This window comes from Nuphar pumila, chromosome 2 (genome assembly GCF_984573655.1).
Source record: "Nuphar pumila chromosome 2, dmNupPumi1.hap1.1, whole genome shotgun sequence".
NCBI lineage: Eukaryota > Viridiplantae > Streptophyta > Magnoliopsida > Nymphaeales > Nymphaeaceae > Nuphar > Nuphar pumila.
In genome coordinates, this window is record NC_143250.1 from 6,448,658 (window position 1) to 6,472,116 (window position 23,459).

At 37.5% G+C, this 23,459-nt stretch overlaps 1 protein-coding gene across 1 annotated transcript in view; it reads right to left on the reverse strand.

Moving 5' to 3' along the window:
- Positions 1-23,459, reverse strand: part of LOC149844599 (ABC transporter C family member 2-like) — a 191,488-nt gene that overhangs the window by 163,107 nt on the left and 4,922 nt on the right. The window contains exon 3 of the mRNA XM_089994906.1: positions 2,350-2,389. Within this exon, the coding sequence (XP_089851032.1) occupies positions 2,350-2,389 (40 nt within the window). The remainder of the gene's footprint in view (positions 1-2,349; positions 2,390-23,459) is intronic.

The following is a 23,459-nucleotide window of genomic DNA, read 5'->3' on the forward strand; positions in this document are numbered from 1 at the left end:
AATGGTGATAAAGCCATATAACATGACGCTACAGAGAATGCCACCATACCAACTGGACTTTGTGAATTTCCAGGTCAGTAAGACTGAACAAAATCAGTAAGTACAGCTTTTTCCATTCAGCAATTTGTAATGGCCATGAACCACCTGACTTCCAACCTTTTCCTTCAATTCAACTATCTGCAAAGTTATGCCTTTATCACAATTTCTTCATTAAAAGACTTGGATATCTAATAGAAAGAGGAACATTCAGCAGAAATGAGTCCTTCCAAAAAGCTGTAACTTGCTTATTCTTAATTTTACTTTGATCATATCCAAAAATAACTAAATAATCCCTTCCATATTCCTGAGCCACACTTGCATATACCAGTCATCCAGTCACCCAAAATTGTGTTTCAAGAGCTTGGCCCACCTGGTTGTAGTGTACTAACTGACACCACCATTTTTTAATAAACACAGAGTTCAAGTCATAAACCTCTCACGCTCAGACCCCTTAAATATGTAATAACTAACCATGGAGCTTATGGAAATCCACCAGCATATTCTATACATGTCTCTGCCTCGGTTACGAAATCCTCGACCAGTATTCTTGTAGTTATTTGCATATCCATGGTTCAGGAAATAATTCTTATTGAATCTTTCCTTTCCAATAACTTCCTGATACACTTTTTCAACTTCCTCGTCCACTTCAACTAGAAGAATTATCAGTAAACAAACTTTCTTGAGAGTTTGAGGCATTGCTTTGCTTCTTTTTCTTCTAGAGTAAGCTTTCATGCTTAAGTACTAAAGGCTGAAACCCTGCAAAAGTGGGGTACAGTGGCCTTGATATGATGCTGACAGTGAATATTCTCCGAATCCTCGCAGTGCATAGTGTACCTTGTTAACATGTGAAACTGGCTGTTGAATCATGGCAAGCTAGTCATGTATATGTCTGATTTTGTTCAGATATTCAGAGACTGATTTGTCATCCTTCTTACATTTAAGAGATCTTCCCTTATGTTCCTAACATTGGCCTGGGACACTTGTGCATAGGAGTTATGACGTCCTCTCAAAAGATCAGCTGCAATGGTTATCTCAATAGCCTGTGCTAATATAACATTTGATAAAGTTGAGTTAATCCAACCTATAAGGCCCTGGTTTTTAGCAACCAAGTCCTCATATGCCGGACTTGGAACGATAAAGGCTCCAACAGAATCATCCTCTTGAGTCTCTTCCTTAGTATTAAACTCAGATAGTGGCTGAGTTCCATAAAGGCTATTCAAGAGCTTTATATAATGAATATAGAGAGCAATCATTCGCTTTCACACAAGGAAATTATCAGGGTTAACTTGGACTTTTTGGAAATTTATAGAGGATGAAAAAGAAAGCATGGCAAGCAAAGGTAAAGGGAATCAAGAACACAGAAATAAAGAGAATGCTTAAAAAAGATGCAAATATGAAAACTCAAAAAACTGCTGATGTAGTGGTTAAATCAGGACTGTATGATTACTAACATCAGCATTGACATCAAAGAGTAAAGACCTTGTTGTTTTGTGACAATAGGAGAGTTATTGCCATTTTTTCATGTAAAATGAAATAGTTGAAATAGATTAGCATTTTGTGGGAGATAAGCAAATTTAGCCCTTATTTATTTCAAGTGATCAATAAGTTGCTGATCTTTTCAGCATGCGTCTTACTGTTGCTAGACATTGGAATCTTAAAAGAAAAATGCCTATGATCCTTAACTACAGTTTGAGGGGGAGTGTTAAGGATATGTGTTGCATTCATGGAGTATATATAAAGGCAATAATACCTTTCAGATAGAATAGGGCTTTAAGAGTCCAGCATGTAATACTAATAGGAGCAATTTTGTCCAGCAGCGGGTTTTTAATATAATATAAAGGAGTCGTCCAAACCCAAGAGGGTTGACACTTATTGCAGCCCAAAACCCAAAATCCTATTTTCTTTCTTCTTTTCTCTTGTTGCAGGATGTGAATACCAAAGGGAGCTTGATCACGGTGACCCAATGAATGAGCTATCTGGGTCCTCAATCGACTAACTGAGTCAACCAGGTCAGTTTTTAAATAATATCCACTATCTATACCTGCTTTATTCCTTCATCTTTCTTTAAAATCATTCAGAGTTCTGACTCTCTACAGACTCTGTCGCTATAAAAATTAAAATTCCACTTAATTTATCTGTGTGGCATATTTATTGTACTTCTATAATAAAAACAATCAAATGTCATCACTCTATGAAATGCAGAGAGAAAAAATACTAGAATATGGACCCATACATGGTATATGATATGAATTAGCATCTCTAATAGCTGATAGACAATTAAAAGAAAGCTGGTTTTAGAATTTCATAGACCTGGCATACAACTTCGCTGCAGTACAAGGAGAACGCAAATCTGCAAAGATGTTCAAAGTAGTCATCAATGGATCTTATGAAAGACCAAAGAAAAATACAAGATTCAAGCCCAGAATATCTCAGATATCACAAGGAACAGGATGACATGTTAAGTGTATCAAATGCTAGTGTAAAATATAATTCAACAAAAATGTTGCTTCCATGCTAAGCAGATAGAGGTTAGATTAAACAGTTGGATAATTAGAGAGCCACTAAGAAATTCAAAAGGAAGTATTCCACATGAAGAGGGATAGACAGCTGCAAGTGAAGCTACACCATTTTGCATTAGAATAATATTACTGGCTGATAAGTATATTTAAAGGCATTTCCTTGACACTAATGCACTTAACATAGTAACATACATCAAAATAGGCATCTATATGATAATTACACTTTAATCGCATTCAAGGTGACGGAATAGTGACATCCATCTTGAGAATTCATCTTACATGCTGCAACGAAGTTACAACGTTCCCCTTTTCTCCTTTATCAATTGAAACATGTGGAGTTGCTATCATCTAGGTAAGGACATTATCATGCCAAACACCACTTTCATTTTAATAATGTTTGTTCTCTAAATTAGCCTCCTATACACAACCATTCTTTTCCTGCCTTTGGTATTTCCTCAGAATGTTTAAATTCTTTCAACATAATACAATAAAAAGAAAAAGCTTTGGATATCACGTTGTTCAACTAGTTAAATGGTTGTTTTGTCAGAAATATCAACCTGCAAGAGTCAAAGATGAGGTAAAGAGAGAGGAGAGAGAGGAGAGGAGTCGGCGGCAATAGGGTTTTCCCTTTTCACTTGTTATTTATAAGTGTGGTACAGGGTATAACATTACACAAGAAATAAAATTAAATTACAAACATGCCACCGCCCATGCATCCCTAGGTGGATCCTTGGAATGTGGTGTGGGTCGGATCCATGATCCAAACTAACAGCCTCCCTCAAGTTGAGTATGGTCTTTGATCATGCTCAACTTGTCTTTGAGTGCCCAAAACTGATGAGTGGATAATCCCTTGGTAAAGATGTCAGCAACTTGCATATCTGACCGAACATATGCAGGTTCAATTTCTTTTTCTTCCACCTTTTGTCTAACAAAGTGTTGATCGATCTCGATATGCTTCGTGCGACAATGAAGGATGGGATTGAAGGCAATATTAATAGCACTCTGATTATCACAAAGAAGCATAGAGGACGAGATCGGTTCTTGTAATTCTTGCAGTAGGTGTCTCACCCATGTAACATCGGTTGTTCCTGCTGCCATTGCACGATACTCGGCTTCAGTACTAGATCGCGCCATTGTCTTTTGCTTCTTGCTACTCCATGTTACAATATTATTGCCGATAAGAATGCAATACCCTGAAACTGATCTGCGCTCGTCAGGATCACCAGCCCAGTCCGCGTCTGTGTAGGTGAATAGTTGATGCCCTAACGTATAAGTTGTGTCCTTGGTATACATCAGGCCATCTCCAATCGTACCCTTTAAATACCGAAGGATCCTTTTTACTCCTTCCATATGTACATCTGTAGGAGCATGCATAAACTGTGAAGCCTGATTGACAGAGTATGTTATGTCAGGCCTAGTGAATGTTAAGTATTGTAACATCCCTACAACTCGACGATACAAAGTAGGATCATGATAAATAGTGCCTTCTTTAGCACTTAGCTTATGATTTAGAAGGCAAGGTGTGCTAATTGGTTTACAATTCTCCATCCCTGTAGCAAGTAAAATATCAATAGTGTACTTATGTTGGCTCAATGTAATAGTCTCATGTCGACTATCAACTTCCACACCCAAAAAATATCGCAAGGGACCCAAGTCTTTCATCTTGAATTTAGCCATCAGCATAGACTTAACCCAAGATATGTGATCCTCATCACTCCCGGTAATAATAATATCATCAACATATATAAGCACCCAAACAATAGCTGAATCACTTTTGAATATGAACAATGAATGGTCTAGAACACTTTTAGTGAACCCATGATGTTGGATCTCCGTGGAAAAACTTTCAAACCAAGATCGAGAAGCTTGTTTCAAGCCATAAAGAGAGCGTCGAAGTTTACATACCCAATTTGATGAATCATGCATGCTATATCTAGGTGGCTGCTCCATGTAAACTTTTTCCTTTAGTTCACCATGCAGAAAAGCATTTTTAACATCAAGTTGATTGAGTGACCATCCATGTTGTAAGGCCAATGCAATGATAATCCTGACTGTGCCCAGTTTTACTACTGGGCTGAACGTTTCATCGTAGTCCTGTCCATATTGATGTGTGAAGCCTCGTGCAACCAGACGAGCCTTATAGCGCTCAACACTGCCATCCGGTTTGTGCTTGATCTTGTACACCCATTTGGATCCTACAACATTCTTGTTATCTAGCCTTGGTACAATTTTCCATGTATTGCATTCATGCAACGCTTCTGTTTCCTTATTCATCGCCTCTACCCAGGCACGGGAATGTACAGCCTCATGAAAAAAAAGGGTTCTATTTCTTTGGACACTCTAGTTAGAAATGTTTGAAAATCCAAAGAGAAATTGTTATAACTTACCCAGCGATCTATAGGATGTTTAATTCGAGTGGAACGTCGTAGAGGAGTCTCATCATTGACTAGATGAACTCTACGAGAATAAGCAAGACCAGAAAAACGTGAGGATGTTGTTGTAGGAGGAATGTCTTCCATATGCGGTTCCACATCGAAAGTATAAGGTTCATTGTCTGTCGATAAAAATGAATCCTCATAAGGCAACGAGTCATATAAAAGTGAGTCATTGAGCCAAGGATCATAACTATCCTGTGTATCTGTGGAAGGTGAACCCAGAGTGTCAAAATTTTCATCATCAAAAACAACATTTCTAGATACCCGAATTTTGCCTGTATGAGGATCGTAACACCTGTATCCCTTATAGTCATCTGCATACCCAAGAAACTTGCACTGTACAGCTCTGTCTTGAAACTTATTTCTCAATGAATGATCAATATGAACATAACATACACAACCAAAAGGATGTAGTTATTTATATGATGGATGGCAATTATAAAGAACAAAATACGGAGAATTATCTTCAAGGATGGTCATGGGTAACCTGTTAATAACGTAAACAGCTGTATGGAAAGCCTCTGTCCAAAGAGAGAAAGGAATACCCACAGAATGCATCATGCTCAAGGTTGTCTCAACAATATGCCTGTGTTTTCTCTCAGCTACTCCATTTTGTTGAGGGGTATGAGGGCAAGAAATGTTACGTGTAATGCCATGCTCCTTCAAATATTCACTAAAATCATGGGATATGTATTCTCCCCCCATCACACTGGAAATATACAACATTGGTATTGAATTGGTTTTGGACTAGTGCATGAAACTGTTTGAACAACTTGAAAACCTCATGTTTGTTTTTCATGAAGTAAATCCAACTAAAACGAGTGTAAGAGTCAAGAAAGAGTACATAGTATCGAGATCCAGAAAGAGAGGCAGTGGGCGCAGGACCCCAAACATCTGAGCATATAATCTCAAAAGGCTTTGTTGCTCTTTTATTGATACTATGAAAATGAAGTACATGACTTTTGCATAAGTGACAACTTGGACATTTTGACTCTAAACTGACTGCGGGTATTAAACCTTTAGCAGACAACTTGTCAAGAAAAACTTGACTACAATGACCCAAACGAAGATGTCATAAGTTTGGCTTATTAAGTTTCGACACTCTAGATGAAGAACTATGATCTGTAGATAGACTCAAAAATGTTGGAAAGGAAGAAACTGAAGAAGCCACGGCTACGGAAGACGACGTCTTCAAAGGCACATGAGATTCTTCAAAGACGTACATGTTCCCGCGTCGTTCACCTTTAGCGAGCGTCTTCTTGGTGTGAAGATCCTTAAGATAAACAAAAGGAGTAAATTCAACAGAAGAATTTGTTTCATCAACTAATTTTGACACAGATAGAATATTCTTTTGAATAGCAGGTGTGAGTAAGACATTTGACAAGGGTAATTGAGATTCAGGCAAAGAAAGGGAGATGTTTCCAGTGTGAGAGATGGGGTGGTGAGATCCATCTCCTATGACTATAGTGTCATTTCCAGTGTAAGGAGTCAAGTGAGAAAATTTACCTGCATCAGAAGTAACATGTGTTGCTGCCCCTGAATCAATATACCATATACCTTCATCATTTTGGCGCAAGTTCATCTGATTGAAAGTAGTCATAAGGATATTTTGTACGTCCTGTGGAAGAACCTGTCCCTGAGAAGTACGTGCAAACTGATGAGTTGCCTTCTGCCCTAGCCTACTATCTGGCCTCCCTGTTTTGTTCTGGTTCTGAGGATTGTACCAGCAATTTGCTTTAACATGTCCCCGCTTGCTGCATAGAAAACAAGTAGGAACACGTCCCCCTCGTGGTACACTGCCTGAACCAATACCTCCTCCACCTGGTGTAGGCAGTAATCCTCCTTTGTTCATAGGTGTTCCATTGGGACGAGGAGGAGTAAATAAGACTCATGTTTGAATAGGCGTATGTGTCATCATCACAGAATGAGCATCATCTGACGCGTGTTCCTGATTTAAGCTGACCTCATATTGCAAAAGCTTAGATTGAAGATCATCAAAACATGGAAGAACTGAGACAACCTGGAGTGCCGTGCAAAACATGCGATATTCAGGTCCAAGACTACCAAATACCTGTTGTACCATATCCTTATATGATACAGGACTTCCAATGGCAGCTAACTGATCTGTAATCACCCTGACATCCCCCATGAACTCTGTAATAGATTTGTTTCTTTTTCGCATGGATTGGAATTGTCACTTGAGTTGCAAAGCCCGAGATTCGGAAACCTGAGAAAAGGAATGAGTTAGTCCATTCCACAACTCGGCAGCAGATTGATCATCAGAAATAGTTTGTAAAACACGATCAGAAAGTGTGGAAGTTATGTAAGCAACTAATGTCTGATCCCGTTGTACCCATATGTCATAAGCAAGATTGGTGGTTCGAAGTTGACTCACCTTCCCATCTTCACATGTTATTTCTTGCATGATATGTGTAGGTGGGGCGGGTGATCGCCCATAAAGACCATGACTACGAATAAAAGGCACAATTTGACGTTTCCAAAGTAAGTAGTTATCATGGGATAACTTGTGGGTCATGAGGTGAGTAAGGAAACTGGGGTTCAACTTGGAATCCATGGATTATATGAAGAATGAGAAGCCAAACTGTACTGGCAGTGTATTAAGGGAAAAACAGCAATGTCGTGTGATGAAAATAATATCAGCACACACGTTACACAGAAGAATAGTGACGTGCGAACCAGAAAAATATTGAATGCCGACTGTACTAACAGTATATTGAGGAAAAACAGCAATGTTGTGTGCTGAAAATAATATCAGCACACACGTTACACAGAGAAAAAAGAAACAGCAATGTTGTGTGCCGAAAACAATATCAGCACACATGTTACACAGAGGAATAGTGACGTGCGAACCAGAAAAATATTAGAAATATTTTGGGGAGAAAAACAAAGATTCGGCAGACTGAAAGGATCGAAAGAGAATATTAAGACGTGCGTACCAAAAAAATATTGAAAATGAAAAGAATCGAAAGAGAAACTAGAATGACGTGAAATCTGATTAAGAAAAAGAGAAATAAAGAAATCTGATTAAGGAAAAGAGACAGAAATAAAGCCTACGTTCTTTAGAAGCACGTGTTGGTCCTTATAGGCCTTCTAGATGATTGATTTCCGCGCCTGTGCTATGATACCATGTCAGAAATATCAACATGCAAGAGTTAAAGATGAGGTAAAGAGAGAGGAGAGGAGTCGGCGGCAATAGGGTTTTCCCTTTTCACTTGTTATTTATAAGTGTGGTACAGGGTATAACATTACACAAGAAATAAAATTAAATTACAAACATGCCACCGCCCACGCATCCCTAGGTGGATCCTTGGAATGCGGTGCGGGTCGGATCCATGATCCAAACTAACATGTTTTTGGATTTTATTTTCATTAAGTACCGTATTTCTGTTAAGGCAATAATTTCATTAGCAAACTCAGATTCTCTAAGTGAGTATTAATTGATTAGTTTATTATTACTTTTTAATCTGTTCATAGATTTCATTAGTTTACTAGTTAGACATTAGTTAGCAAATAATTAACGTGTTAACGAATTTTTTCGTAGTCTAGTTCATGTTTTTTTATTATTTATTTATCACACAGTTCACGGCATAGCTCAGCATTAGTTGTCATTAATGTTAATTTAGTTTAGTTTGATTTGTTAGATTAGGAGTTATTGATTAGTTAATTAGTAATCCAACTTTTTCATTGAAGCATAGTTGCTTAATTAGATTTTAGTATACATGTTCTTTTATTTGTTATTTAGTTCATATAATAATTCAGCTGTGTTGATTTGTTACCTTCGCTGTAGTTTAATTAGATCAGTATTTATTGTTTAGTTAATCTTACATTAACGTAATTTTTTTAGTTAAAATTAGTTTAGCTTATTTTATAATTCGTTAGATTTAACTAGATTATTAAAATCAGTTAGTTAGATTCAACGTTCTTCTTGATTTGAGTTAGTTAGTTTGTTTTAAATTTGGTTCAAGTAGTTAGTTTGTTATTAGTTGTTGCACTTTAGTTTGTTACAAGTTTGTCAGAGTGTTAGTCATTACTTTTTAATTCTTGTTTTTGTCAAAACTAACATTAGATTTAGGTGTAGTTTCTTTGTTTGTTTTGTTTTGCGTTCTTTTTGTGTTTTGCAAGGTAGTGTTGCGTGTGTGAAAGAGCTCTTGGAAGCCCCTCATAGGTCCCTTTCAAAAGGCCCTTCGAGCCCTCCAAAAAAGCCCTTAATGAATGCAAGACATTTAAATAGGAGTAAAATACCAATAGCTCTTGGACTCAGCTGATGCAGTGCATATCAAGGGACTAGACCAAAAGCAAAAGAAAACCCTTGTTTATTCTTTTTCTTTTCTTTTAGTTTTAGGGTCATTTACTTTTAAGTTGGTTTGTAACAAGGTCTGTTTATTATTTTTGAACCCTCTGAAGAGGGTAACTCATTTTTATTAGTTAATTATTTTTATTTTAAGGTAATAAAGACTGCATTTTTGTGGAATACAAAGTTGTTCATTCCGTTCCCGGAGTTCAACCCGGATCTCAACCTAGTGTGAGCAGGTTTTTATTATTTGGTGTTTGGCTTTCACAAAACGTTTTATTAAAAATATATCTTTAAAAATCTATTTCATAAAATTGATACCAGGCATTGCAATTCTAGTTTCCTTGATCTTTTATGTAATAAATGATTGATTCATATGGCAGTTTATTTGATTAATAAAATGTCTCTGTCCAACCTAAGTGGAGAATCCTCCTATTTCTGTTGCATAGAATGCATCCTAATTACTCTTGGTTACAGGCATATGGACATTGATGCTTTGTTTATATTGAGGGCACGCTGAGAGATAAATTGTCGCTCAGGGCAATCATATACCAGTTTATTCGATATGATGATGAATACATGGGCAACAGATGCTTTGATCATGATAAAAATAATATTCTCGTTTCTCATCGTGTTTTTCAAGAACATGTGAGCGGAAATAGATCGTCTTTTAACAACATTTCGCTGCAATCCTTCTAGCCATCCACAAATAAAATACACCATGCAGCCCACAAGACGACCGCAGTCGAATCAACGTGCAAGGCAGGCCTGCCTTTAACTCTTGCAGTTCAGCCAGGCATGCAGCTATAATGAAATGGTGGTCTTCTACAAATGCACTTGAATCCACAAAAAGGTCTATAAAGACACTTCAAGCAAACCCATAAAAGGGTATAAAAGGAAGAACACAACAAGAAATAAATAAATATTTATTGATAATAAAAATGTTTAAGAAGCATTCAAAAGGATACTTTACAATGGAGGGGTTCACCCTTATTTATACAAGAAAAAAAGGAGGTATGAAAGAGCTCTTCCAACGGCTCTATTTCTAGCCGTTGGACTAGGTCCAACGACTAGGACTGTAATCAAGATCTAAATAGATCTTGACTCCGTAGTTCAAATTGAACTGTAAAATAAAGAAAAAGAATAAAGGAGAAAAAAAAGTAAAAATAAATATATATTATATAATTATTTTATTATTATATATAATATATATATTACATGTTTACATTTTAACACTCTCCCTCAAACTTACAGTACAATGAGCGAAAGTTTGTCTAAGAGAAAGTAAAATTTGGGAGCAGCGAGAGGCTTTGTAAAGAAGTTTGTTAATTGATACTCTGACATATGGCAGATCAATGATTCCATTTAAGTACTCTTCTCTGACATAGTGACAGCTCATCTAAATGTGTTTGGTGCATTCATGGAACGTCCGGTTGCTTGTAATGTAGATGGCACTTTTATTGTCACAACACATTTTTGATGCTTGCATCGCTTCAACTCCCATATCTGCGAGCAATCGTCTTGAGCCAAACAACTTTCATAGTAGTGGTTATCATAGCTCTGTATTCAGCTTCGGCAGAGAAAAGTGAGACCTTCTACTGCTTCTTGCATCTCCACGAAATCAAGGATTCACCTAAGAATACACAAAAACAGTGGTTGAGTGTCTATTATGGGAATCACCTCACCAGTCAGTATTAATATAAGCAATTAAATTTAAAGACGATAAAGCAGACAAGAAGAGTCCACGTGAAAGAGAGGACTTTAAATATTCTAATGATACGCAAAATTGCTCCCATATGCACAGAGGCGGGAGCATGCTGAAACTGACTAGCAGTGTAAACAACATGTGTTATATTTGGCCTAGTAATGAAAAGATAAGAAAGAGCTCCAATAAGTTGTCTGTAAGGAGTAGGGTCATCAAGAAGTTCTCTATCATCAATTTTCATTTTAACGTTGACAACTTCGAGAGTGTCCACTTTCTTATCATCTGTAATTTCAGACCTCAAAACAATATCAAGAGCAAATGTAGATTGAGATATCAAATACCCCCGAGGGGAATAAGCAACTTCAATGCCTAAAAAATATCTTGGCAACCTAAGTCAGTCATTTCAAAGTGAGTTTTAAGAAGAGATTTGATATTTGCAACTCCATGGTTGTCGCCTCCGGTGATGATCATGTTATCCAGGAGAATAATGACGCTTGCATCATATTTCTTAATAAACAAAGCAGTGTCAGTTAAAGAAGGTTGAAAACCAATATCAATTATAACATGACTAAATCTGTCATACCAAGCTTTTGGAACTTGTTTAAAACCATAAAGAGTTTTTTCAAGACGAAGAGCCTTATTCTTAGAGATACTAATACCAAGCAAGCAGGGCTTCCATGCATACTTCAGTGAGATTCTCATTCAGAAACACACTTTTGACATCCAATTGGAAGATAGGCAATTTTCTAATGAAGGCTAAGGCTATTAAGGTTCTGACAGTGGTCATACGGGCCACAGGAGCGAATGTTTTTTCATAATCGCTGTCATACTCTTGGGCATATCCTTTTGCCACTAGGCGAGCCTTATACCTTTCCAAGGTTCCATCACTTTTGGCTTTAACTTTGTATACCCACATACAACCAATAGGTTTTTTACCCGAAGGAATATCTTGGATAGTCCAGATGTTGGCCTTTTCTAATGCTTTCAATTTTGTTTTTATGGCTTCTATCCATTCTATATGATTTTTGGCTTGAGAATAGGATGATGGTTCAACATATGAGTGTATTAAGGCAATGGTTGCCCTATATGTGGGTGAAAAAGATTTGTAAGATACAAATTTTTCAGGAGGTCTAAAAATTCTAGACATCCTTTTAGGTGGAACTTTGGTGTATTTTTCTAATGCACATGAAAGATTTGACTTTCTACGTCTTGAACATTGTAGACTAACATCCCTATGGATTTGCTCGTTGTTATCATCATTTTCAACAGCAACATGACTTTGATCATTGTCAAAGTCACATTCAAAATCACATTCATTGGATTTTGAAGTAAGATCAATTAAAAAAGAATATTAAGTGACATCTTTGGATTTTTCGAATTCAAAGAAGCTTTCTTTTTCCAAAAAAGATACATTTTTTGACACATAATTTTTTATTTTGAAAGTCAAAACACTTGTAGCCTTTTTTATTATCAGCATATCCTAAAAAGGCACATGGGATTACACGAGGAGATAGCGTGTCATTTTTGTTGGTAAAAACAAAACATTTGCATCCAAAGACTCTTAATCTAGAATAATTTGAAGCTAAATTGACAAGTTTTTCTATTGGAGTTATATTCTTTAACGAGGAAGATGGCATCCTATTGATGAGGTAGGTGGCAGTAAGGACTACTTCAGTCCAAAAACTCTTGGGAACTTGATGTGCAATCATCTCCTCTCCAACACCGGCTCCCAAACACGGCCTTAAGAACGATGGCAACTCAGTCTCCTTAGGAAACAAAAATGTGGGGCATCAAAGAAATACTGCAAATAGTTAGCTTGGCTCACAGTTGGCAGCCCAACCGAGTGGGGCTCGACTGGGCAACAACCAGCCCGGTCAGGCCCAGCCAGTCGGCTGGGAAATTGCTGGTCTGACAGCCCATGATAGATGCTGGCAAGACCCTACCTGCCCAGCCGATTGGCTGGGCAGGTGCGCTTTCTTTTAAAATATATATATATATTATTCTCTTAGGTTGCAGCCTGGTCGGCAGACCAGCCGAGCTCGGCTCGGCTGGCCAGACATGGTAGCGCCTTGACAGGCTTGCCAGGCCCAGCTGAAGCAGTTCAGCTAGCCTGCCAGGCCTGCCGAGCCGCAGGGGCCCAGCCGAGTGAGCTCGGCTGGGCAAGTGTTAAAAAAAAATTTATTAAAACAAAAGTTTTTAAAAGAAGAGGGGTTTCTTTTTATGCATGTTGTGACTTGTAGAAAAAGTATCCAGTTTTTTTTATGTGAGTTGCATGTTCAGTTGATGCTCACATGATATGCTTATTTAAATCTGAAATAAAAAAAAGTTTATACAGCCACGTGAATGTATGAAATTGCTTATGGTGTTAGATATAGTTGTATTCATACAAAAGAATGAAATATGGCAGGCTTGCACCTAGTATATCATGCTTAATCAAGGTAGCATAATTGTTCTCGTGCACACGTGGAATTGATATATGTTGCATATGTATATTTGCATAAGTGTTCACAGGTTTCTAACCAAGATAATTCATGAATCAAAGCAATAGTACAAGGTTTCATCTTAAGTGTATGCATACACTAAATTGATGCATTTGGCACGTGCATTATTACTTGAATGTTCGCATGCTTGATTAAGGCATGTTCCTTAAGATTTTTGCATATTAATGCATACATGATCAAGATGGATCATCATGAGCTTTGGAAGCCTTGAGCCGGTGTGCTCCTTGTTTGACTGATTTATGCACTGCAAAGATCTGATAAGGTGGTTTTAATTGCACTGTTCTATTGTTGCCACGGGTGGTAGACCATGAAGAGTCGCACATGCTGATTTGTGAGCTTATGTTTGCATGTTGATTTGTAAATTTATGAAATTGATTTTAATAACAGGATAAGAAAAAGATAACAATGTAATTAATGTTCCCTTAATGTCCCTTCTTTAGTGTGGGAATCTTGAGCTTAGCGGTTTGGGGACCGTGAGGATACAAAAACTCTGTGTGCGTTGTTGTTGCCCCTGAACCCGATATTGAGATTTTTCTCCTGACCATGGTTTTAGGAAGAGTCTGCAACTTTGCCCGGAGGTGGTGTGTAGACACAGCTGTTGTTTTGTTATACTAAGAAAAGTAGCACTTGTGGATGCTGATGTCCCTGGTGCCCCCGAGAATAGATGGTGTTTTTTAATGTTCCGATGGATGCTGTTGTTTCTTGATATTTGTCGAGGGTTGAGTTTGGAACTTAGTAATAAAATACAACTTGTGTGCTAAGCTACCCTAGAAACTTAACTTGGCCTCGAGGATTTTACACGATTGGTGTATCCGCGGGCAACAGTAATTAAAAAAAGAAGCTTAAATTGTGTGTATTTAATAGGAACATGCATATGGAAAAGAAGACTTGACTAAAGATAATAATGTGTTCATACATGTACATTGAAATCATGCATACTCCTGTTATGCATTAGATCATGCATATTTACATGTTCCTTTAACTGTTAATGTTGGTGAATGTATAATTTGTTTCTTAATGGAGTACTTTTTGTAAGTCTATTTTCCTCTATAGTGAGCTCTTTTATAGTATCAACAATAGAAGGAATTTTTCCACGATGTAAATGGTCGATTTGGTGGACTCAAACTCCAGCCTTAGACCATTCAACAAACTGATAGAAATGTTTCATATCGAGTTGCTTTTGGCGAGGCTCGATATCTTCGGCACAATGTCATTTGGGCTCAAAAAGAGCCAACTCTTTCCAAAGTTCAGACAACTCATTGTAATATTCTCGAATAGTTTTATCTTTTTGAATCATTGTTCGAACTTTATCTTGCAAATTGCACACATGTGCAATATCTTTAAGGGAATACATGTTTTTAAGGTATTCCCCCAAGCCTTATTGGCATGATCAAACTTAGCAAGACTAGAGCATTTTTTAATGTCTATGCTATTAATTAGCCATGACATAATTTTTGCATGTTCTCTCCTCTACTCTTTCAATTTCTTTTCGTAAGTGGCTAAAGCCTTGCTCTTCTCTTCTTTCATTAGAAGAACCTCTTTATCACCCTCTTTCTTGGTAAGAGATAATTTAGGTTCTAAATCGGAACCATCCACTATACCCCATAATCCTTTTCCCCAAATGTGGTGCTTCATAATCGAAGCTCACATTACATAATTGGTGTCATTTAGCTTCATGGGTATGATGGTGATCTTATCATTGTCATTCATCTTTTACAAGGTTAAGAAAGAGGTAGATGAGAGAAGAGAGGGGAAAAAACGAGTAGATAAGAAAGTACAGAGAGAGAAAAGAAAAAAATCTTTGTAGCGTAAGTCATCCCTTATTTAAACAAATCTTCTTGAACCAAGAACAAGGTGATGAAACACCTTTTGCAATTGAGGCACGAAAATCGAGGCAGAAGCACTCCAAGATCTACAATCTCTGCAGCTCTGATACTATGTAATGAAATGGTGGTCTTCCACAAATGCACTTGAATCCACCAAAAGAATGTCTACAAAGATAGTTCAAGCAAACCCATAAAAGGATATAAAAGGAGGAACACAACAAGAAATAAATAAATATTTATTGATAATAAAAATGCTTAAGAAGCATTCAAAAGAATATTTTACAATGGAGGGGTTCACCCCTATTTATACAAGAAGGAAAGGAGGTATGGAAGAGCTCTTCCAATAGAGTCGTTGGACCTAGTCCAACGGCTCTATTTCTAGCCGTTGGACTAGTCCAACGACTAGAAAAGTAACCAAGATCTAAATAGATCGTGACTACGTAGTTTAAATTAAACTACAAAATAAAGAAAAAGAATAAAGGAGAAAAAAAAGTAAAAATAAATATATATTATATAATTATTTTATTATTATTATATATATAATATATATATATATATATATTACATGTTTAAATTTTAAAAATAGCCATCTCTTCCTTTCTTTAAGGAGGCACACAGTTGAAGACACACAGTGCAGCATACTGCCCGAGGTGGACATATTGCCTTGCATAGAGGATCGGTCAATTAATCAGCATTGTCGCATGCTGATCCAATTCATGAGCAAGTTCCCTATGAATCTGAACATGTTCCAATGTCATCTTCTCTGGGTCTTACACATGTTGACCCTATCCCAATCCCACAGCAAAGTGTATCTACATGCACTTCCAGCTGAATCTGACATCCTCTCAATAGATGGGTTAGTTATAAAGTTTTTTCCTTAGACTTTCAAGTTTATGCTACAGCACTCGATACCATTCAAGAGCCGAGATCTTTTGTTGAAGCAACATGAAACCCATGGTGGATAGATGCTATAAATGAAAAACTCGGAGCTCTTCATGAATGAGGTACGTGGGATGTTGTCCCTAGGCCTACTGATAAGAATGTCATTGGAGGTCGTTGGGTGTATAAAATCAAATGAAGGTCATATGGAAGCATTGAACGATTCAAAGCAAGGTTGGTAGCCAAAGTCTATACTCAAGAATATGGGTTAGATTTTGATGAAACATTCAGCTCAGTAGTTTGCATGGGCACCATTGGAATTATTTTATCTCTAGTTGTCTCCAATGGGTGGGACCTCTTCCAACTAGATGTTAAGAACATTTTTCTCCATGGTGATTTGTATGAAAACGTGTACATGAATCACTCACCAGGGTATCCTGAGGGAGACACACACCTCACTGTGCTCAAGTTAAAGAAATCTATATATGGGCTTAAGCAAGTATTGCGGGCTTGGTGGGTAGTAATGGAGACAAGATTGTGCAACTGAAATCTATGCTCCATAGTCGATTTCACAAAAAAGATTTGGTTCTTCTTTGGTTCTTTCTGGGAGTGCAGGTTGACCAGCAACCAGATCATCTTGTCTTATCGCAGCACAAGTATGTATGAGACATCCTTCAGCATTCTAGTATGCTGGAATGTAAGCCCATAAACACTCATATGGCTGCACATACTCAACTGGGCAATCTATCCTTCGAAACCAAAAAAATATTGCAGCATTGATGGAGCCTTGCAGTACCTGACTTTTAATCGATGAGACTTGGTTTTTTCAATGAATCAGGTTTCACAGTTTATGCATAAGCCCTAGGTGAAACATATGGAGACCGTAAAAAGAATTCCTCGATACATCAAAGGTACTCTCTCATATGGTCTTATATATGTCAAACCTGATTCAATGAGCTCCCAAATGTCCATTAATATCATTGCATATTATGATGCTAATTGGGCTCATGATCCGATTACAAGAAGATCAGTCACTAGTTCTGGAGTCTATTTAGGTTCTTATCTTATATCTTGGGTCAATCGCAAGCAGAAAATTGTCGCACATTCAAATACTGAAACAGAATATCGAACCATGGTTGCAGCAAAGTTGTCAGTCGAGGAAGCGGGAGCTGAAAGTGATTCGGGAAGCAAAAGCAGGAAGTGAGGCACTTTCAAAATTTTAAGAAGCGGAAAGCATGAGACGACTTAGAAGCAAACCAGGAATCATCTCGGAAGCGACCTAGGATGCGAAAAATAGAAAAAAACAAAAACAAAAATAAAAATAAAAATAAAAATAAAAATACAAAAAAAAGGGGAAGTGAGCTTCCCTTAAATGGAAAGCGCTCTTCCCATTTTTTTCGTATCTGAGGACATTTCGAAAGCGCGACATTTCACGCTTCCGAAACGCATTTCGGGGAAGCACGCTTTCCATTCCCTATGGCGCTTCCGATAACTCTGGGTTGCAGTCACTGCATAAGTTGTATGGATCAAACACATTTTATTTAGCTTGCGTCAACATATCTCCAGCTAGTTATTATATTGTGATAATCGTAGTGCAGTTGCTATCACCATAAATCTGGTACAACATGGTAAAATGAAACATGTGGAGATAGACCAGCACTTTGACAGAGAGAAGGTGGAGGCAAAAGAAATCCACCCCGTTTTCATTAAAGGAGAAGACCAAGTAGCTGATTTTTTTACTAAGGCCCTTAAAGTCCAAATTGTTCATGGTCCTTAACCATGCTAAGTTTGAAGGGGTGTGTTAAAATTGTACTACATACAGGTTTGTATCCGGGACCAAATTCAAACCCGATTAGGGTTGTATCATTCATGTATTCCTTCTATTGTAAAAGGGAATTATTGTAAAAAAAACACACTAATATAAAAATAAAAAGATGCCACCTAGATGGGTAAGACGTTAATTCAATTTTCATATTCTCTTTTCTTTCTTGTATATTTGCTTGTGCAAAATACAACTTCCAACAACATATTTCACACAAAGAACAATATGATCATATAGATCTAAATTCTAATGCATGTGAAGAATTTTAAGGAGGCTTCGATCATAGGCAAAAGTCCACCCAAAACCAAAAGTGGTCACTATGGACACACCCACAAGTCCCACAAAGGGGATACACACAAAGAAGGCTCAAATAATAAAATAATATTTTATTGATCACTCAAATCATGCAAGTAGTATGCTTAAATCCTCATGTAATGTAAAAACATGTAAGATAATGTTTATTAAAGAGCCATAAGGCCAAGATAACACAATCACAAGGCACAAATGCCACTATGGTCTGCAAAGAGACCTCTCACAAAAAACCTTTTCAATAAATATTTTTATTAGTGATTATGATGCACTAAGCATGCAAGTCACAAATCATGCAAGTGCAATGAGTGCATTCACAATAAACATCTCCCAAGAAGCAAGAACACAAGCTACAAATGGGCACTACAGGAGAGCACATAAATATTTTTGATAATTTTTAAAATACACATTGAAAATGCAAGCATAAACTGTTAAATTATGTAATCAAACTTGTAATTTCGTATATATATTTTATATATATAAGGTAATACATATACATATATATAATATATGTATATGTATTTACCAATTATATATATAAAATATATATAGTCATAGTAAGGGTAGTTTAGGAATTTTACACATATTCTTTTTCGAGAATATGTTTTTTGTATTTTCTTTTTCTCTTTTTTCTTTATTTATTTTTGCTTTTGCATTTAATGCATTGTACATGCATTGGGAGGGGCCCAACCCACTAGTCGTTGGACCCCTCCAACGGTCACATTTGTGACCATTGGAGGGGCTCCAACGACTATGTGGAGCCCCTCCCAAGGCCTCCTCCAAAGCCCTATATATATGGGCAGCTCCTCTTGTATTTCTTCAAGGGATTTGGGATTATAGCCCAACCTCTTTGGTTGTTTATGAATCTTATGAGTGCAATTGCACATTTGTGATTCGGTGTGTTGTGCTTGTTGTGCACAAGTGTTCTTGAGTGTGTATGTTCACACATTTATTTTCAAGGTTATTGTGTTATCAACTAAAGTATCTTGTTGAAGATATTTTTACATGGTATCAGAGCCTCGTTGAAGAAGAAGAATTGCGATTCGCCTTCTTTTGCATTTCTCGAGAAGCGTGCCTTCAAGTTTTTTGAAATCAAAGAGGATCATCTTCTTCGAGCAATATTTTAGGAGCCTCTTTTGTCAAGAAAGACGCAAAAAGTAATTAAGGTACATACTATCTCTTGCTTTCTTTCCTCTCTAATGGGCGAAAAAGACTCTCATTTCTCTCTTGGGTTTAAGCTTAATGGCTCAAACTATCATGTTTGGGCCGGTAATATGGAAGCCCATATTAAAGGAAAGGGGCTTTGGGGTTACGTTCATGGATCCATACCGGAACCGGAACCCAAAATTACCATTGTTGAAGGAGGGGATATTAAGATCCTTGAAGGGGATGAAAGACAAAAGGCCCTTGAAGAGTATTCTAAGAAACATGATGATTAGGAAATGAAGAACTTCAAGATCTTATCTTGGATTTTCTCATCCGTTGAGACCAAGATAAATGCCAACATCATCAAATTTAAAAGGGCTTTCGAAGCTTGGGTATATCTTGAGAAAATGTACACCTCAAGAGATCTATCCCACAAGTACTTTCTCCAAAAGAGGGCTTTGACTCTCCAACAAAATGACATGACCATTCGGGAGTACTTTGCCGAATTATCCTCTATTTGGGACGAGCTCGCAATCCTTGAACCTAAATGAAGTGGTGAGGCAATCGAATTAAGGCACAAACAACTTGAAGAAGACCGGTTCTTCAATTTTTTAAATGGCCTTAGACCCGAATTTGAACAAGTTCGGTCCTCTCTTCTCTCCGCCTTCACATCCCCCTCACTCGAAGATGTTATCACCAAGCTAAGTGGTGAAGAAACCCGTATGGGGATTGGCAAAAATAATCCTAGCATTCTTGTTACTTCCTCTACTCAAGAAGATGGTGAAATGGCTAATGTCGTGTCAAGACCGGGAAATAACATGAGGACCTATAGACCTCCTCATTTCAAGAATCAAGGTCAAGGAGGAAATGATCGGTATGGCAAAAGAGACTATAGCAAAGTAACTTGCTATCATTGTAAAGAACCCGGACATATCAAACCCTTGTGTCCTAAATGGAAGAAATTGATTGCAACGGCTATGGCATCTCAAGTTGAAGAACGACCCTCTTTATCAAGTGAGTCTCTTTCTCTTCAACAAATCGTGGAAGCCCTACAACCTCTTCTCAAGGGAGGTACTTCCGGAGCCGCTATGTCATCCTCTTCCCCCGGTAAGACATCTTGGCTTTTAGATTCCGGGGCATCCTTTCACATGACCCCTAGTTATTGCACTCTTTCAAATTTTTCTAAAAATGTTTTTCCATCCTTTGTATCAACCGCGGACGGTACATCTCTTGAGATTAAAGGAATAGGTAATTTTGAAAAACAAGACTTCTTTGTTCCAAAAATTCGTTTTATCCCAAACCTTAACCTAAATCTTCTTTCCGTTTCCCAACTCTCGGACCATGGTTGCGATATAAAATTTTCTTCTAATAAATGTTGGATACAGGATCGCCAGTCCGGGAGATTGATTGGGGAAGGCTCTAGAAGAGGAGACCTCTACTACGTAGATTTTCTTCAAGTTCCCAAGAGTCAATTTTGCAACGTCGTCCAAAACAAAGACATTCATGTATGGCATAAGATATTGGGTCATCCCAATATTGTTAAAATCTCGTATTTGCCTTTTGTTAAACATCTTTGTAAAAGTGACTTTTTGTGTAATGAATGCATTCTTGGGAAAATGAAATGTTTGCCTTTTCCTCAAAGATCCATGTTTACGACAAAACCATTTGAAATTGTCCATTCCGATGTATGGGGACCGGCTCCGGTAATGTCAAAAGGAGGTTTTTCATATTATGTGATCTTTGTGGATGACTATACTAGGTTTTGTTGGATCTATTTCCTTAAACATAAACATGAAGTTTTTTCAACCTTTAAAAGTTTTCACATGATGATTTCAAATCAATTCAATGGATGTTTAAAAATCTTTAGGTCTGACTCTAGAGGAGAATACCTCTCAAATGAATTTAAGAGTTATCTTGAAAATTTTGGAATTCCTCACCAAAAATCATGTCCGAAAACCCCTCAACAAAATGGGTTAGCCGAACGAAAGCACAGGCACATCATTGAAACAACTAGGACTTTGCTCATTTCTCAAAACATTCCAAAAAATCTTTGGGCTGAGGCAGCCCTTACCTTTGTCTATCTCATAAACCGACTTCCATCGAAAAATTTAAACAAAATTTCTCCCTTTGAAAAAATTATAGCAGGTTAAGGGTCTTTGGGTGTAAGTGTTTTGTTCTTACTGATAAGAATGACAAACTTTCTCCAAAAGCCATTCCTTGTGCCTTTCTTGGCTATTCTGAAACCCAAAAGGGGTTTCGTTGTTATGATATCAAAAGTGATAAATTGTATGTTTCCAGAAACGTGAGTTTTTTGGAAAATGTTAGTGGATTTGAACATTGTGACCCCCATAATGAAAATATGGATTATTCTTTTTTATTTGATTTATTGAATAAGGACGATGATACTAGTGATAATAAGTCAGATCAAAGTAACCCAAATGAACTTGAAACCGAGGAAAACATCTCCTTGTCTCCTTCGTCACATCAACCTATTGAATTACCTAGAGACCCTATCACCTACTCTCATAGAGATCAAAACAACTTTAAAAGTGCTCTTGACAGATATAATGATGCCAGTCCCAGTGCCTCTCAGAATGAAGTGATCCCTCGTAGAACTGAGAGAAGTAGAAGGCCTCCTTCTAGGTTCATTTCCTATGACTCTTTCTCACCAAGATATAGAGCCTGCCTTAGTGCCATCCACTCTTATATAGAACCTAGAAATTTTGAAGAAGCACGTAAATGCCCTGAATGGATTAATGCCATGGACAATGAACTTGAGGCTCTGAGAAGAGCCAAAACCTGGGAATTCCAAAATCTTCCTAAAGGCAAGAAAACAATAGGGTGCAGATGGGTTTTCAAAGTAAAAACTAAAAGTGATGGATCCCTTGAAAGGTATAAAGCTCGCTTGGTTGCAAAAGGATATAGTCAAGAATATGGTATTGACTATGAAGAAACTTTTGCTCTTGTAGCTCGTATGGTCACTGTTCGATGTCTTATAACCGTTGTCTCTATCAACAAATGGAACATCTATCAAATGGATGTGAAAAATGCTTTTTTAAATGGCGATTTAAGCGAAGAAGTCTACATGGATGCTCCTCCTGGAATGGAGACTCCTAAGGGAAAGGTGTTTCGTCTTCAGAAAGCACTCTATGGCCTAAAACAAGCTCCCAAGGCTTGGTATGATAGATTTAACTCTGTTATGATTGAGAATGGTTTTTCCTCTTGTTTTACTGACTGCTCTATTTGTTAGAAAATCCAATGCAGGGATTGTAATTTTACTTCTGTATGTTGATGACATGCTCATCACTGGGAGTGATTCTAACGGGGTTAAAAGTATAAAATCTATCTTAAAAGATAAATTTGAAATGTCTGACTTGGGTTTTTTAACTTATTTTTTGGGAATTGAAGTGGCATACTCTCTTAGAGGATATTTCTTATCTCAAACTAAGCTTGCTTCTGAGATCATTGACAGGTCAGGTATTACAGATGAGAAGCTTTGTGAAACTCCTGCGGTAGTAGGAGCAAAGATGAAAATTGATGATGGGGTTCCCCTGTTGGATCCTACACCCTACAGACAGCTTGTAGGATCTCTGATGTATCTGAGTATTACCAGACCAGATATATCCCATGCAGTCCATACTGCAAGTCAGTTTCAGCATGCGCCTACATCCGTTCACATGAGTGCCATCGTACGGGTCGTAAGATACATAAAGGGTACTCTAAATAAGGGAGTTTTTTTGTCCTCTTCCTCTGACTTAAAATTGATTGCTTATACTGACTCAGATTGGGGAGGTGACCCAAATAACCGTCACTCCACCACTGGTTTTTGTGTGTTCTTAGGAGACTCACTAATTTCGTGGAGATGCAAGAAGCAACAAAAGGTGTCGCTCTCCTCAACTGAAGCTGAATATCGTGCCATGGCCACTACTACCATGGAGATTGTTTGGATTCACCAACTGCTAGAAG